At 46.8% G+C, this 13475-nt stretch overlaps 1 protein-coding gene across 1 annotated transcript in view; it reads right to left on the minus strand.

Annotated features, from left to right (window-relative positions):
* The window catches only part of ITSN1 (intersectin 1), a 97288-nt gene that overhangs the window by 47744 nt on the left and 36069 nt on the right, over nt 1-13475 (minus strand). Inside the window, exons 4-11 of the mRNA XM_041472625.1 lie at nt 12753-12929; nt 12102-12195; nt 10247-10347; nt 9506-9569; nt 7248-7385; nt 6307-6422; nt 4520-4782; nt 2511-2660 (exon numbers count right to left, since the gene is read on the minus strand). Of these exons, the coding sequence (XP_041328559.1) occupies nt 2511-2660; nt 4520-4782; nt 6307-6422; nt 7248-7385; nt 9506-9569; nt 10247-10347; nt 12102-12195; nt 12753-12929 (1103 nt within the window). The remainder of the gene's footprint in view (nt 1-2510; nt 2661-4519; nt 4783-6306; nt 6423-7247; nt 7386-9505; nt 9570-10246; nt 10348-12101; nt 12196-12752; nt 12930-13475) is intronic.

Consider the following 13475-nt stretch of genomic DNA (forward strand, 5'->3'; position numbering starts at 1 on the left):
GTACTAAACTGAAGTACTTCCAATGAAGATACATCACCCTACAAAGATAATGACAATATTGACTTTATAACCCTTTTGAGAGTTGAGAGGATGAAAATCTCCTTTTTTAAAACTCATTTACATCTTTAGTTTGTCCTCTACAGATGAGATAGGAAAATTTACAGGATAGTTGAAAAAATAATTTTTTTTCAGGAAAAAGTCTTAAGGTTCTCCCTAGACAAAATGTGGCCTTTTCTCCTAAGTAATAACATTTTCTGGGATCACAACTGGGATAAAAACACCTCAAGTGACACTAAGGGAAATATCAGTGGTGGAGATCAATGAGAGCAGGCATCAGCACACAGCCACAGCTGCTGCCAAAGCACCTCAAACCAAAACCCAACAGAGCAACTGCCAGGGAAAGCAGGAGTGAAGCTGGGATGGGATTATTTCATTATCATTTCTAGAATAAAAATGATTTATAAAGTATTATTATACTATGTAATTATATTATAATATTAAATAAAAGAATTTAAATTAAATGAAATTTATTTAAATTTGTATAAAAAGCACAGACCCTCAAAAAACCAGTCTCATAATCTGAGTTTGATCCTCACATGGGGCACCACTAAATGTTGGTTTATTTTATTTTTGCTTGTTTGTTTTTGTTATGGCTGGGATTGAAAGTGTTTGAGATGGTATTTTGTGTTTGGACTTAAATGTTTATTATTTTTTACTTACATTATAGTTTTATAAGTTGTGAGTTTTATAGTATTTTATTACTAAGTTATAAAATGGCTTTGTATTTATCTTTATAAGTTTTTTTTAAGGAAAAGCTATTTAATTAAGAAATTATATTTAAACTATTTTTATTTTTAACTTAATAACTAATTACTTTTTAACTTAATCACTAATTTTTACAATAAAATAGCAGGATTAGAATTTAAGCCAGGTTTTGCACCTCAGCTCCATAAGTGTGAGATTCTTTTTAGTGCTACAAACACCCTGAGAGCCCCCACGACCAGCCTAGAATTAATTTCAAGCCCTATGAAGTATTTAATAAAGAGAAAAATTCCTGAACCAAATGCTACAGAAACCCTTACAAGCCACAGTGAATATTCTTTCCTAAAGGCAGACACCTCTGAGCTGCAGCTCTCATGTGACAGAATTTTACATTGGTAGGAAAGGCAAATGCCAGGCTCAGACCAACAACTCCCTGGGAGCTTCCATTTCCAAAGTTCATTATTTTTAATCATTAAAAAAACCATCAACAAGCCACTTCACTGCAGTCAGCTCTTTCAGCACACAAAGAGCAAAAATTCCACAGGACTATTTCCTTCTGCTCCCCCCAAAAATTTCTGCAGCCAGAGCATTTCCTGCTCCCACAGCAGCAGCCCAGCAGGATGAAGGGACAACCCCAGACACTCCTTCAAGTGCAGGAAGCAGTTCCCAGGCACCTCTGAAGGACACAAATTTACAGGAATGACAAATTATCCTGAAGTGTGAGGAACAGCTCATTCCAAGTTTGCTCAGGGTATTGATGTTTTTGAGGAGGTCAAAATTCAAGGCTAAGAACAAAAATAGAGAACATTTTCTCACCTGTAGCTGCTGCTGCAAATGGGTGATTTCTGCAATTCTGAGTTCTCTGGATTTATTTGTACTTTCAATTTCTTGTCTTTGGGTCGACAGCCGACACCTGATGTCCTGAAGCTTCCCCTCCAACTGGTTTCTTTTATCATTCTTTAAAAGAAAAGAAAAACATCTATTTAATAAGTTTTTTAACCAAAATGTTCGGTCGTGCAAGTCTGGATCCAAGAACGTCTTTTTTAAAAACTCCTTTTTTAAAAACTCATTTACATCTTTAGTTTGTCCTCTACAGATGAGATAGGAAAATTGACAGGATATTTGAAAAAAAATTTTTTTCAGGAAAAAGTTTTAAGGTTCTCCCCAGACAAAATGTGGCCTTTTCTCTTAAGTAGTGACATTTGCTGGGATCACAACTGGAATAAGGAAAATGTCAGTGGTGGAAATTCTAGAAAACACAGAAAACAAACAGAGCCAGGGCACAGTCACCACCTTGTGTATTGAATTTGCAGGGCAGCCCTGACGAGGGGAGAGAATGATGCATCTGACTCCATCTTATTAGAAGGTTAATTAATTACTTTATTATACTATATTATTTTTATATTATATAACACTATATTACATTAGATCTGAGATGAATCTGCTAAGCACTCAACATCACAACATTTTGTGGCTGTCAGCTGACAGTCCTGACACACACACACTTGGCCCTGATAGGCCAAGGAAACAAAACACCATCATTCTGGGTAAACAATCTCCATACTGCATCTTACTTTTGCACAAACACAGGCAGAGCAAATGATAAGAATTGTTTTTCTTTTCTCTGAGGTTCAGAGAATGTGAAACCCAGAAATATTCTTGGGAAGAATTGTGCCTTGCTTTTCTCTGTGAAGAGAAATGTGGCAACACTTGTGTGTTTGAGCTGCTCCACCACCACCACCACTCACGAGAGCTTCCAGTTCGAACTCCAGGGTTTTCTTCTTGGCCTTGAGCACCACGATGTCCTCCTGCTCCTTGTTCCTCTGGTTCAGCAGCTCCTGCCGCCGGTTGCGCTCCCACTCCAGCTGCCTCTGCCTCTCCAGCTCCCGTTTGGCAGCCTGCAGGTTCAAAAGGAACAGCTGCAATTTGGGATGTTCCTATTCTGATATTCAGTTAGAATGTTGGTACAAATGGGGGCTGCTCTGGGCTCTGCACACACAAATTGCTCAGGGGCTGATTCCCTGCACAGCAGGGGATGCCTTGTGAGGCTGAGCCAGAGCAGAGGCTGGGCAGAGCTAAAGAATAAAGCAGGGATCGATTCCAAGGATCTCCTCCATGGATCCACCTCGGGCAGCACAAGAGCCCAGCCAGGGCTGCCCCCAAGATGAACCCAAATGGCCCCAAAATGCACGAGCGCTCCCGGGGTCTCTCCCTGGGATCAGCTCTGCTCCATGTGCACATTGCAGTTCAGTGTCCAATTCCAGCTCAGCCCCTGCACTCCCATCCTGCTTGTTCTTCTCTCTGCAGCCCACGGGGTTTGTGCTCCTGGGCTGAGATTTGGATCATTTGTCCTTGGTGCCCAGCTGGAGCAGGAATTGTTTTGTGTCCCTGCTCTGCGCACAGAGCTCACCATCCCCTCATGTGAAGCTCAGAACTGCACTCTAAAGCAGCACAGAATGTGAAAATATAAAAGCTAAACCTGAGGCATCACAAAGGTGACCGAACAGAAAACCCCTCTGTTCTCCAAGATCCAGTTTGCTGATTTAACAGGTTGTTTAATACCAGAACTGGGAGAACTCTCCAAGACATATTCCAATCTCCAGCACTAGACCCTCTGCAGCTTTGTGTTTCTGTGCTGAACCTATCACAGTTTGGCAATGGGAGAAAAAGGGAGATTTTTTGGGTTACCCAGGGTGTGTTTCCCTTAACAAATTCAAGGCCAGGTTGGATGGTACTGCCTGGTCTGGTGGGTGTTATCCCTGCCCATGGCAGAGGGTTGGAACTGGAGGATCTTTAAGGTCCCTTCCAACCCAAACCATTCTGGGACTCCATGAAATGAACTCAGCCCTGGAAAATCATGAATGCCAGATCATTCACGCACCTCTTAACATCAAATATAATAATATAACAGTAATAATAAATATTATTTTTAAAGAAGTGAGAGGTCAGGAGCATGTTGTCCTAGATGTCAATGTCTCATCCATTCATTTCACAGGACAAATGAAGCAAAAACTGCCCCTTCCTTGCCTTTAACACCCCAGAAATTTTAGTTCCTGCTTTAAAAGTTTGCTCCCCACCTTGGCAGCAACACACCAAGTGCCCAGCACTCACCTGGATGCTCCCAAGCTGGAGCACTGCTGGAACCCTGGAACTGACAATTCCAGACTCTGTGCTGCCAGGCACTGACCCCCAGGAGAACACTGCACTGACCTGAGGGCCTGGAGAAGCTTCCAGAATGGAATGACAGAACTGGGATTGTGGCTGTGCAGTTTGGATAGAAGTGTGTGATATCACAGGGTGGAAAACTTAAGGAGCTTAAGGTTTTAGAATGTAGTAATATATATAAAGCAAGATGGAGGGTTTAGGGTGGAGGCTGCTCCTTCTTCACCTTCTTCTCTTTGGGTTTGGGTGGTTTTGTGTCATTGGATAAAAAAGTCCCCAGTGAGGGCACGGGTGGTTGGGTATTGGGTTAAAAGTGAAAATAATTTAGGTGTCACTTCTTAATTGGACAATTTATAATTATTATTTCTTACAGGCCTTAAAAAGCCTTGCAGAGAGAGAGACAGGGCTCCATTTTTAGTTTGTTGGAGTGCAGTGCTGCAGAGCTCAGGGTTTGTGAGACTGTGACAGAGACAAGAGCTGATAAACATCTGATTCCCAACAAGAAATACCCCTCACACATCGAATCCCAACCCTGGCAGAAAAAAGAAGCCAAGACCCCGCAGGGCCCAGCCCTCCCTGTGCTGCCCTGGCTCACCTCTCTCCTCTCGATCTCCTTCCTCCTCTCCTCCTCGCGCTGCCGCTCCAGCTCCCGCTGTTTCTCCAGCTGCTTCTCCAGCTCCAGCTGCCGCTTGCGCTCCTGCTCCTGCCGCTCGCGCTCCTTCCTCTCCTGCTCGGCCCTCTCCAGCTGGGCCAGCCTCTCCTGCTCCTTGCGCTGCTGCTCCAGCAGCGCCTGCCTGCGCTTCTCCAGCTCCAGGTTGCCCCGCTCGAAGTTCTCCCGCTTCTTGTCCTCGAACGTCACTTTGGGCAAAAGGACAGTTAAACTCTGCCACTGACTTAGAAACAAATAAACGCAGAAATCCAAAGGAAGCCCCAGCAAAGGGAATGCACCTTCCAGCAGGGATAAGCCAGCACCTCCCCACTAGGGATAGCGGCTCCACAGGCCAGCCTGGGGTTTAGTGTGGGAGATGGATTTGTAGAGAGCTCTCAGGGCCTCACAGAAGGTTCACACCGTGTGTATCTGTGTGCAAACCTTGAGGTGAGAAATGCTGACTGAGAAATGCCGTGGAATGGAACAGACATTGCTGAGAGAGAAATGGAGCTGGAAACAAGTTTCAAAGGATGGCCTTGCAAATAAGACTAGGTATTTTAGAGAAACAGAACTATAAAAGACTGATGTTACTGATCCCCTCAAAGCCACATCCTCAGCAAATCAAGGCAGGAATTCCCATTCCTCAGGCCTCCAGCTTTCTCCACAAACTCAGCAAGGGGAGTAATTTAGTGAAACCATTCTCCAGCTGATCCTCCATGAGGACATGGATCTGGAATTCCTCTGTACATGGGATTATAGCAGCAGTCCAACAGCCAACACTTCCATTAGTGCAAAGAATTCATCTGCTGACATCATCAAAAGGCCATTATGCAAATGACCAGAACTTACTTAAAGTTGCTATTCTCATTAGATTGCCCATTAGTGTCAGGAAAAGAAATGGTTTATGTTCTTGAGCAGCTGAGCCCAGGAAGTCTGGATTCCTGCAGATCCACATCCTCACCATCTACTGTCCTTAAAGAACAGCCTCCCTTCCAGCACAGCTTCCCTGCCATTCCTCTGCAGTCCCAGGGACCGTCCTTCCTTCTCCTCACTCCTCAGCACCTCCATCCAAACGGTTCTTTCCCTTCACCTTCTGCTCCTTTTCACACCCTCTGTGTGCCATTCCCCAGCCCAAAGTGCAGGTTTCTCTCCCTTGTGTGGCCAGCATGGACATTTTTGGGATGCAAGGCCAGGGAGAGCCCACATTGCCTTCCCAGCCGGACACATCAAGCCAACACCTGCTGAACCAGCTCAATTCTTGTCTTTTCCAGTTTGTGCCCCTTTCCAGTTGCCAGTTCCCTCTTCCTTCAGTTCTTTTCCTGGAAGTGCTGAATTCTGTATTAAGCCCCACACTGTTACACAGACTCCAAGGAAGGAGCTCTCTGTGGGAACACTGGGACCTTTCACAGAGCACCTCAGTCAAGCTTTGCTCCACCTAAGCCAGAGGATGAAGGCATCAGGAATTCTTCCTTGCAATCCTGTGCCAGGGCTGCCCATGTGGGGAGTGCAGGAGATGAGCAGCCTGAAGGCTCTTCCCCATCTCCAGTGCCACCAACCCAAAGGATCAGGCACAGGAATGAGCTGGACCCAGCAATGTCTTGGTTGTGCCTTACCTGTCCCAAACTGCTCTGGAAAGACATTTCTGTCAGCCCGTGTAACCTCCCAGGCTGTGACCTGATGGGAAAACCCCTCTGGGAACAGCACACTAAATATCCCTGCTTTCCCTTGCTCACCTGGTAATTTCTTTTCCAGTTGCTGCTGTTCTTCCTCCAGTGCTGGTTCTTCAGGTAACCTTTGGTCTACAGACACTGAACTGGCAGCAGAAATCCCACTGCCGGAGCGGACTCTTCTGCCAAGGAAACAGGAATTGTGGGTGCTTAACAGAACCCAGGGCCACCCAAATTATTTATGATTTAATGATGAGATCAAACTAGATGCAATGATGTAATGTTTCATGGTACTCAATGTCCATTCAGTGCTGCCCAGAGGGTCTCACTCAGGCATTGCCTCAGAACAGGATTTTCCAGGATCCCAGCATTTCACTGGTGAGCTGAGAACCCCAGTCCCAAATTCTGCTTCCAGATGGCTTCAACCCTGTCCCCAAGATCTCTCACTTGGGGGGAGATTTCTCCCTAACCAACCTGAGTTTGGGAAATGCTGCCTTAAACTACAGCAAAAACAGCAGAGACAGAGGAAGAGGTCACTATAGTCAAGCTAAAAGCAAGATGCCAGGTGGAACACACAAAAATTGGGAATGTTTAGGAGGATACCTGAAGCACCCAGCATAAAAACACTTATTTAAATTGCTGTTAGTTCTTCCCATCTATTTCTCCACAAAGAAGTGAAATGGAGCAAGAGAAGTGATGAGTGATCCCACTGTTCCCAAACCCAGCTGTACCAAAGGAGGTCTGGATGTGGTGCAGTGCAAATCCATATTGGAATTCCAAGACATTCTGACTGCTCTACAGGAGTATAAGCCTGAACTTAAACCTTGGTTTCTATGGCCAGACTGAGCAGGTCTGGAAGTTGTGCCAGCACAAACACCCACCCAAACCCTGTTCTCACAGGGCAAAAGGTGAGGGGTCACTGCTCAGCTGCTGCACTTGGCACTCCCAGAACCATCCCAAATGACATACAGAACTCAGGATGAGACTCCCAAGGGATGAGCAGTTACCTGAACGAAGGTGGGATGTACTCTGGGGGCAGGGCAGGTGGCAGTGGCTGACCAGACATGGCTACATCAATGAGGTGCATAGCCAGGATGAACTCCTCAGCTGTCAGCTTCCCATCTTGATCAATGTCAGAGAGATTCCTTGTTAAAGGGAAGGGACAAAGCAAGGAAATTATTAAATATTAGAAACCACTGATCAAAGGCATTGTTTCAACATACACTGTTCCAAATGGATTCAATTTTTTCCACTATTTATTCCCCACTACTCTGCTTTTTCAAAACAAATCAAAACCAAACCCTAAATGCTTCCCTATTTCCCCCTTTTCTCGTGGCTGTCTGTCTGAAATCCAGCCTTGCAACCACAGCTTCTCCTTCACCTGCTCTGAGTGCTGCCAGGAGCTCGTGCCAGAGAAGAACCTTTAACCAGTGGAGTTCTCTTGAACACCTCATGAGCACCCAAAAGAACCAGCTCAGGTGTTTGGCAGAACTTTTAGGATTGGCCTCCTTCCTCCCTGGAGGCTCCTATCTCACATTCCAGGGCACCCACTAGCAGTGAAATCAAAGCCATTGATGTTCTAGTCCTGATAAGCACCAACCCACCCTGGCATTATGCACATATGAAAAATTACAGAGTAATGTCTCTGGATGGCCCCAAAGCAGGGCTCCAAGAGAGGCACAACATGCTTTTACTCCTGTTAAGGTGGTGTTGGACAAAATTAACAGCTAGGGACAGCACCCAGGGAGCAGCTGGAGCTGGGCAAGGACAGAGTTAAGTTAGATTTTAGGGAAAGGTTCTTCCCCAGAGGCTGCTGGCACTGCCCAGGCTGCCCAGGGAATGGGCACGGCCCCGAGGCTGCCAGAGCTCCAGGAGCCTTTGGCCAGCGCTGCCAGGGATGCCCAGGCTGGGCTTGGGGGGTCTGGGCAGGGCAGGGGTGGCACTGGGGGATCCCTGGGGGTCCCTTCAGCTCAGGATTTGTTTCTCCAGCGTGCTGCACTCTAATCATGCAGGGAAGTCTCCCATGATACTGTGAAAATCCAAGGGAAGCAAGTGTAAATTCTTCTGAAGTCCCAGGGCACAGGACTTTGCTGATGGGATTTAAATTTGGGAGACAATCCCAGCCTCACTCCATCCACACCTGTGCCACTGAACTCCACAGGCTGGAGCACAGGCACAAGCCAGGAGACTGGGAATGCACCGTGCACAGAAATGACTGATCAGCTGGGTCAGAACTCCCAGGACAGCCCAGAGACTGAGCAGCTCCTCTTCCCTTTGAGTGTGTGAGCCAGGGATTCCAGCCCAGCACGGGCTGACAAACCTCACCCCAGAGCAGGGCCCAGGAAAGGACCAACAAGAGCTGGAATCTCCCCTCCTATCTCAGTGCACTGGCAGCTGTCAGTGTCCCCAGCTGAGTGAGTCCTGTTTGCAGCTCCTGCAGTGAGCTGGTGGCAGCTGCCTGCCCACACAAGCACTCCAAGGCTGGCAAAAGCAGAGCATTTTTTGGTTAAGCATCTGCTGGGGGGACTGAGCTGGTTTTTTTTTATCCCTTTGTTAGGAAGCAGAGAAGGAAAGAGTGGTTTTTAATTTATAACACAACTCCCAGTGCTTTGCAAAGAGAACAAGTGCAGCTGAATGGCCTTGTCAGAGTGACTGCACCACTGCCATCCTCACACTGAGCCCCTGGGCCAGCTCCAATGCCTCTCAAGCAAACACTCCTAAAGGACAGAAGTTAATTAGGAACAACTTCCCATGGGGCAATAAAAACATAATAAAGTTCAGCAAACAACAAGTTGGAAGGCAAAAGGGAAGCTGAGACAAATGCTTTTAAAATCCATTACTGTACAGGTCTGTAAGTCCAGTCCCTGGGAAATCAGCCCTCCCATATCCATGGAAAAGGCAGAGAAATCCCACAGAAAGTGTGGCTTGGGTTGAGCTTCCTGTTCTACCACCTGTGCCAAGGTAAATGCTTCCCTGGTGCTCTGTCAGGGGATGTGGAAGGCACAGGATGCTGAACATCTGCTCTGCCTAAAAACTCAGCACTGAACCACAACTTCCAAAACATCACACAAAAGATGCTCCTGGTGCTCCTGTGGAATAATATTAGTAAAGGCATGGAAGTGCAGGTTGTGTTTATAAAGTTACACAGGACAAAGAGCAACATGTGATTTATCAGGGAGACTGAAAGTGGAGAAAACCCCACTGGCTCACTGCAGAGCTTTCAGAAGAGTTTGTGTTTTGATGGAAATGGAAACATTTATTTTACCATATTGTAGCCAGCTGAGCCTGGGGTAAACTTGACTGCATGAGAATCGTTCTTGCTTGGGGACCTAAAAAGGAAACAAATATTAACAAAATAAGCAAGAGATGTGACCAGTAGCAACTTGGCTCCCCAAATAACCACGAAATAATGCTGCACTTCTGCACAACCACAGAATCCCAGCCTGGCTTGGGTTGGGAGAGATCTTAAATCCCACCCAGTGCCACCCTGCCATGGCAGGGACACCTTCCCCTGTGCCAGGCTGCTCCAGCCCCAGTGTCCAGCCTGGCCTTGGGCACTGCCAGGGATCCAGGGGCAGCCCCAGCTGCTCTGGGCAACCAAATCCCTCAGATTAAAACCCAAGAAAGCTCTAAAGCACAAAGACATGCACCAGAACTGGCAAAATCAAGCCAGAGGATCAGTTCTAGTCTCTCCCTGGAACTGGACACTGCTCTCAGCAGTGGGTGAACCAAGCACTGGAAATGGCTGCACAAGTTGTCACAGAACCCACTGTGCCCTTTTCCAGAAACATTTCCCAAGGTCAACTTTGCAGAAAATAAAGGAAAGATGGTGATAAAATGATCCCAGGAGTGATGAATACTTGCTCCTAAACAAGAGCATTAAGCACCTGGGAGATTCAAACAGAAAAATACTGATAAGCCTCTTGCTATGTGAACAACACCCCCAGTGCCATGAAATTGTCTCTTACAGCTCAAAAGAAGGAGACAACAGAAGCTGTGCCAGTACCTGTCAAGTGTCCACTCATGGTTTTGTCGTGGCTGTTGAAGAGCTGCCGGTACTTGAGCCGTGAGGACTGAGGCACAGCCCACTCTGCCACAGCAGGAGAGCTGCAAGGAGGGCAGGGAGAACAGGGAGAATTGGAGATTTCATCTCAAGCAGGTCATGGGAACAATCACAGAGTCACAAATCACAGCAGGGTTTGGGCTAGAGGGACCTCAATCCCTCCCAACCCAAACCACTCCATGATCTAATATTCCCTGGTATTACTGAAACCACCACAGGTTTGACCTCTTGTTTGCAAACATTTATCACAACTCAGTCTCTTGGAAGATTTTTTTTAAGAGTTTTGCTTTTTTCTTTACTTAGAAGTAAAGAAAAAAGCATTCCTTAGAGAATGAAGGAACCTAAATTGTTCAGAGGATCTACAAGATTTTACCTAAACATGTAACAGGAAATGCAGAACAGCATTTTACTCTGTCTTTAACTGTTTCTCCTAGCCAAACAGAGCTGATTAGGGAAAACAAATACAAAATATACTGGAAATGTAGAGATAAATGTGTGAAAAAGCCACAGTTGAACGTAAAGTTTCTCCTAATGGAACAAGTGAGCAATGTAATATTCCCAGTTCTAACCCATTTCCATAACAGACTGAGCTGATTTGCAGCTCTAATTTCCCAGACTTGATGGCTGAGAAATCCTAATTCTGAAAAGCAAGGAGCAGAGTTTTTCTGCCTTTAGGCACATTCAAACTTTGTCCTTTTTTTGACCTTATAAACCATTCTCACATGACAAGACACAAACCAGTATCTCTATTTCTATTTTTGATTTCCAGACTCTTGAGCTTCTATAATACCCCTTCATGGGAGCAAAGCAAAAACAAGCTGCCCCTTCAATAATGAAAATAAGAAGAAAGGCCAAATATTTCATTTTTACCCAGGAAATTTAATTTTTACCCAATTTTAACTGAGGAATTCCTCCTCAGTCTTGCTGGATTTGGGGGTTCCACACATTTTAACTTCTGTATGTTACACACAAATTATACCAGAGCATCCCTATTCTGTTCCTGGCCAGTTTAGGTTTCAGAGAGAAAATTAATTGTTTTGAAAGACTTTGAATTATTTCCCAATACTGAGTAGTGTCATTTATCTAATAGCAGGGCAATAGACAAGCCTGCAGAAGGAAATGGAAATAAAACCAGATCATTTGTGTCCCAAGCCATTTTCCTCTTGCAAAAAACCTGTGCCATAGATGTGTGAGACAGATGATTTATAAGGACTTTGGGAAATCCCTCTCTTAACTCCTCTCAGGAAGTTTTATTTTGTTAGATGCATTTTTTTAAACCACAGTAAAACCCTTTTTGCCCAACTACACGTTTTTCTAGGCCTTGGATTAATCTAAAAGCCCTTAAAGTGATTTTTCACACAGAACTTGAAGAATATAGAAGAAACAGTGATATGGAGTGCATTTAAAATACGAGACCTATTAAATATTTTGCTTTTAGCAATTAGCCTGCAGTTGCTAATTTTAAATAATGCATTACTTGTGTTGTTCTCCCAGTACCAGGAGCATCTGTGCACGACGCAGGTTTTGTTTATAGAAGCAAATGCTGTTCTAAAAATCAAGTGAAGATCACGTCAGCACTGTCAGCAGTTAATTACTTTATTTCCATGATTCCCTGCTCCTGGAGCATTAAAAAGGTGGAGTAAAGCCACAGCATCCCACAGAATGCTGGAGTGCTACCTCTGCAGAACTGATTCCTGCCAGAACTATTATTTCAGACGAGCACTTTGGGAAAGGGAAGGAGTTTTCCCAATCTGAGGACCCGAAGCCCCCTGGCTGCCCCTCCCTGCCCCAGCCCCACCTGGCCACGTCGAAGGATTGTGCCTTTTGCAGCTTGGCATTGAGCTGAGCTCCCGGCCCCGAGCGGCTGAAGGAAGAACTCTTTGGCAAAGTGGCTGGGAAGAGAGAAAACAGGGATTTATGGCTATTCACAGTGAACCAGGCAATGCCCATGACACTCATTCACTCCTACATCCAGTACAAGCACTGTGGCTCTGATGGGAACTTTTTAACAATATGAAGATCAGAGAGTCCAGCAGGACAGGGGAAACACAAGGGCACTTCCCTCATATCTTTTTACTTCCACAGCTTTATGGAAACCCTGTTGACACCAAATTATATTTTGGTACATGTCAGGAATGTTATGTAGTTCAGTATTAAAGTCACCCTAACAAACAGCAGTATAAAGAGACAGGAGAGGCCCAATTTCCAGGCAACAGCTTCCTGGCAAGTTCATTTCTCCAAGTGCTGTTTTATTTTCTCACCACGAGGGACTCCTGCGGGGAGGCCATGTCCACATTCCTTCTTTTAGCTCTTCTCCAAGTGTGCCAAGTGGGCTAAAGCAAAGCACAGTCCTTCCCCAAAGGCATCACTGGAGTGGCTAATCCCACGTGTCCCGAGGAAATGCAGGGGAGCTGTTAGGAGCAGGAGACAGAGAGTGAGAGCAGCGTACCGGGGTGAGCGAAAGCAGGCAGGGGCTGGATGACAGCAGGAGCTCCGTTAGCCAGGGGAGGGACGGCGGCAGGGACAGAGGACACCAGTGGGGGGGACATCCCCACGACTGGGATGGATGCCATGGGCACCGGGGCCACAGTGGTGAGGGATGGCATGTTGGCAATGCCCCCGAGACCTACGGGCGAGAAAAGCACAGGTTGGTTCTGACGCACACCCGAGACGACCCGCGGGGTCACTGACACCTCCGGAGCCAGCTCCCCGCCCCTGGGACAGCCCTCCCAGCCCTGCAGGGACAGGAAGGGGACACAGGGCACAGCGACAGCCCCAGAGCGGGGCAGCACTGCCCCCAGCTGCTCACAGGGAATTGTGTGCCTTGACCTGAGAGAGGAGCAGCGCTGGCAGCCCCAGGCTGGCCCCGAAGCTGCAGGGTTGCTGCTGCAGCCCCCAGGCTGGCCCAGAAGCTGCAGGGTTGGTGCTGCAGCCCCCAGGCTGGCCCAGAAGCTGCAGGGTTGCGGCTGCAGCCCCCGGGCTGGCCCAGAAGCTGCAGGGTTGCTGCTGCAGCCCCCAGGCTGGCCCAGAAGCTGCAGAGTTGGTGCTGCAGCCCCCGGGCTGGCCCAGAAGCTGCAGGGTTGCTGCTGCAGCCCCCAGGCTGGCCCAGAAGCTGCAGGGTTGCTGCTGCAGCCCCCAGGCTGGCCCAGAAGCTGCAGGGTTGCTGCTGCAG

The sequence above is a fragment of the Pyrgilauda ruficollis genome, unplaced genomic scaffold (genome assembly GCF_017590135.1).
Source record: "Pyrgilauda ruficollis isolate IOZ18807 unplaced genomic scaffold, ASM1759013v1 scaffold294, whole genome shotgun sequence".
Taxonomy (NCBI): domain Eukaryota; kingdom Metazoa; phylum Chordata; class Aves; order Passeriformes; family Passeridae; genus Pyrgilauda; species Pyrgilauda ruficollis.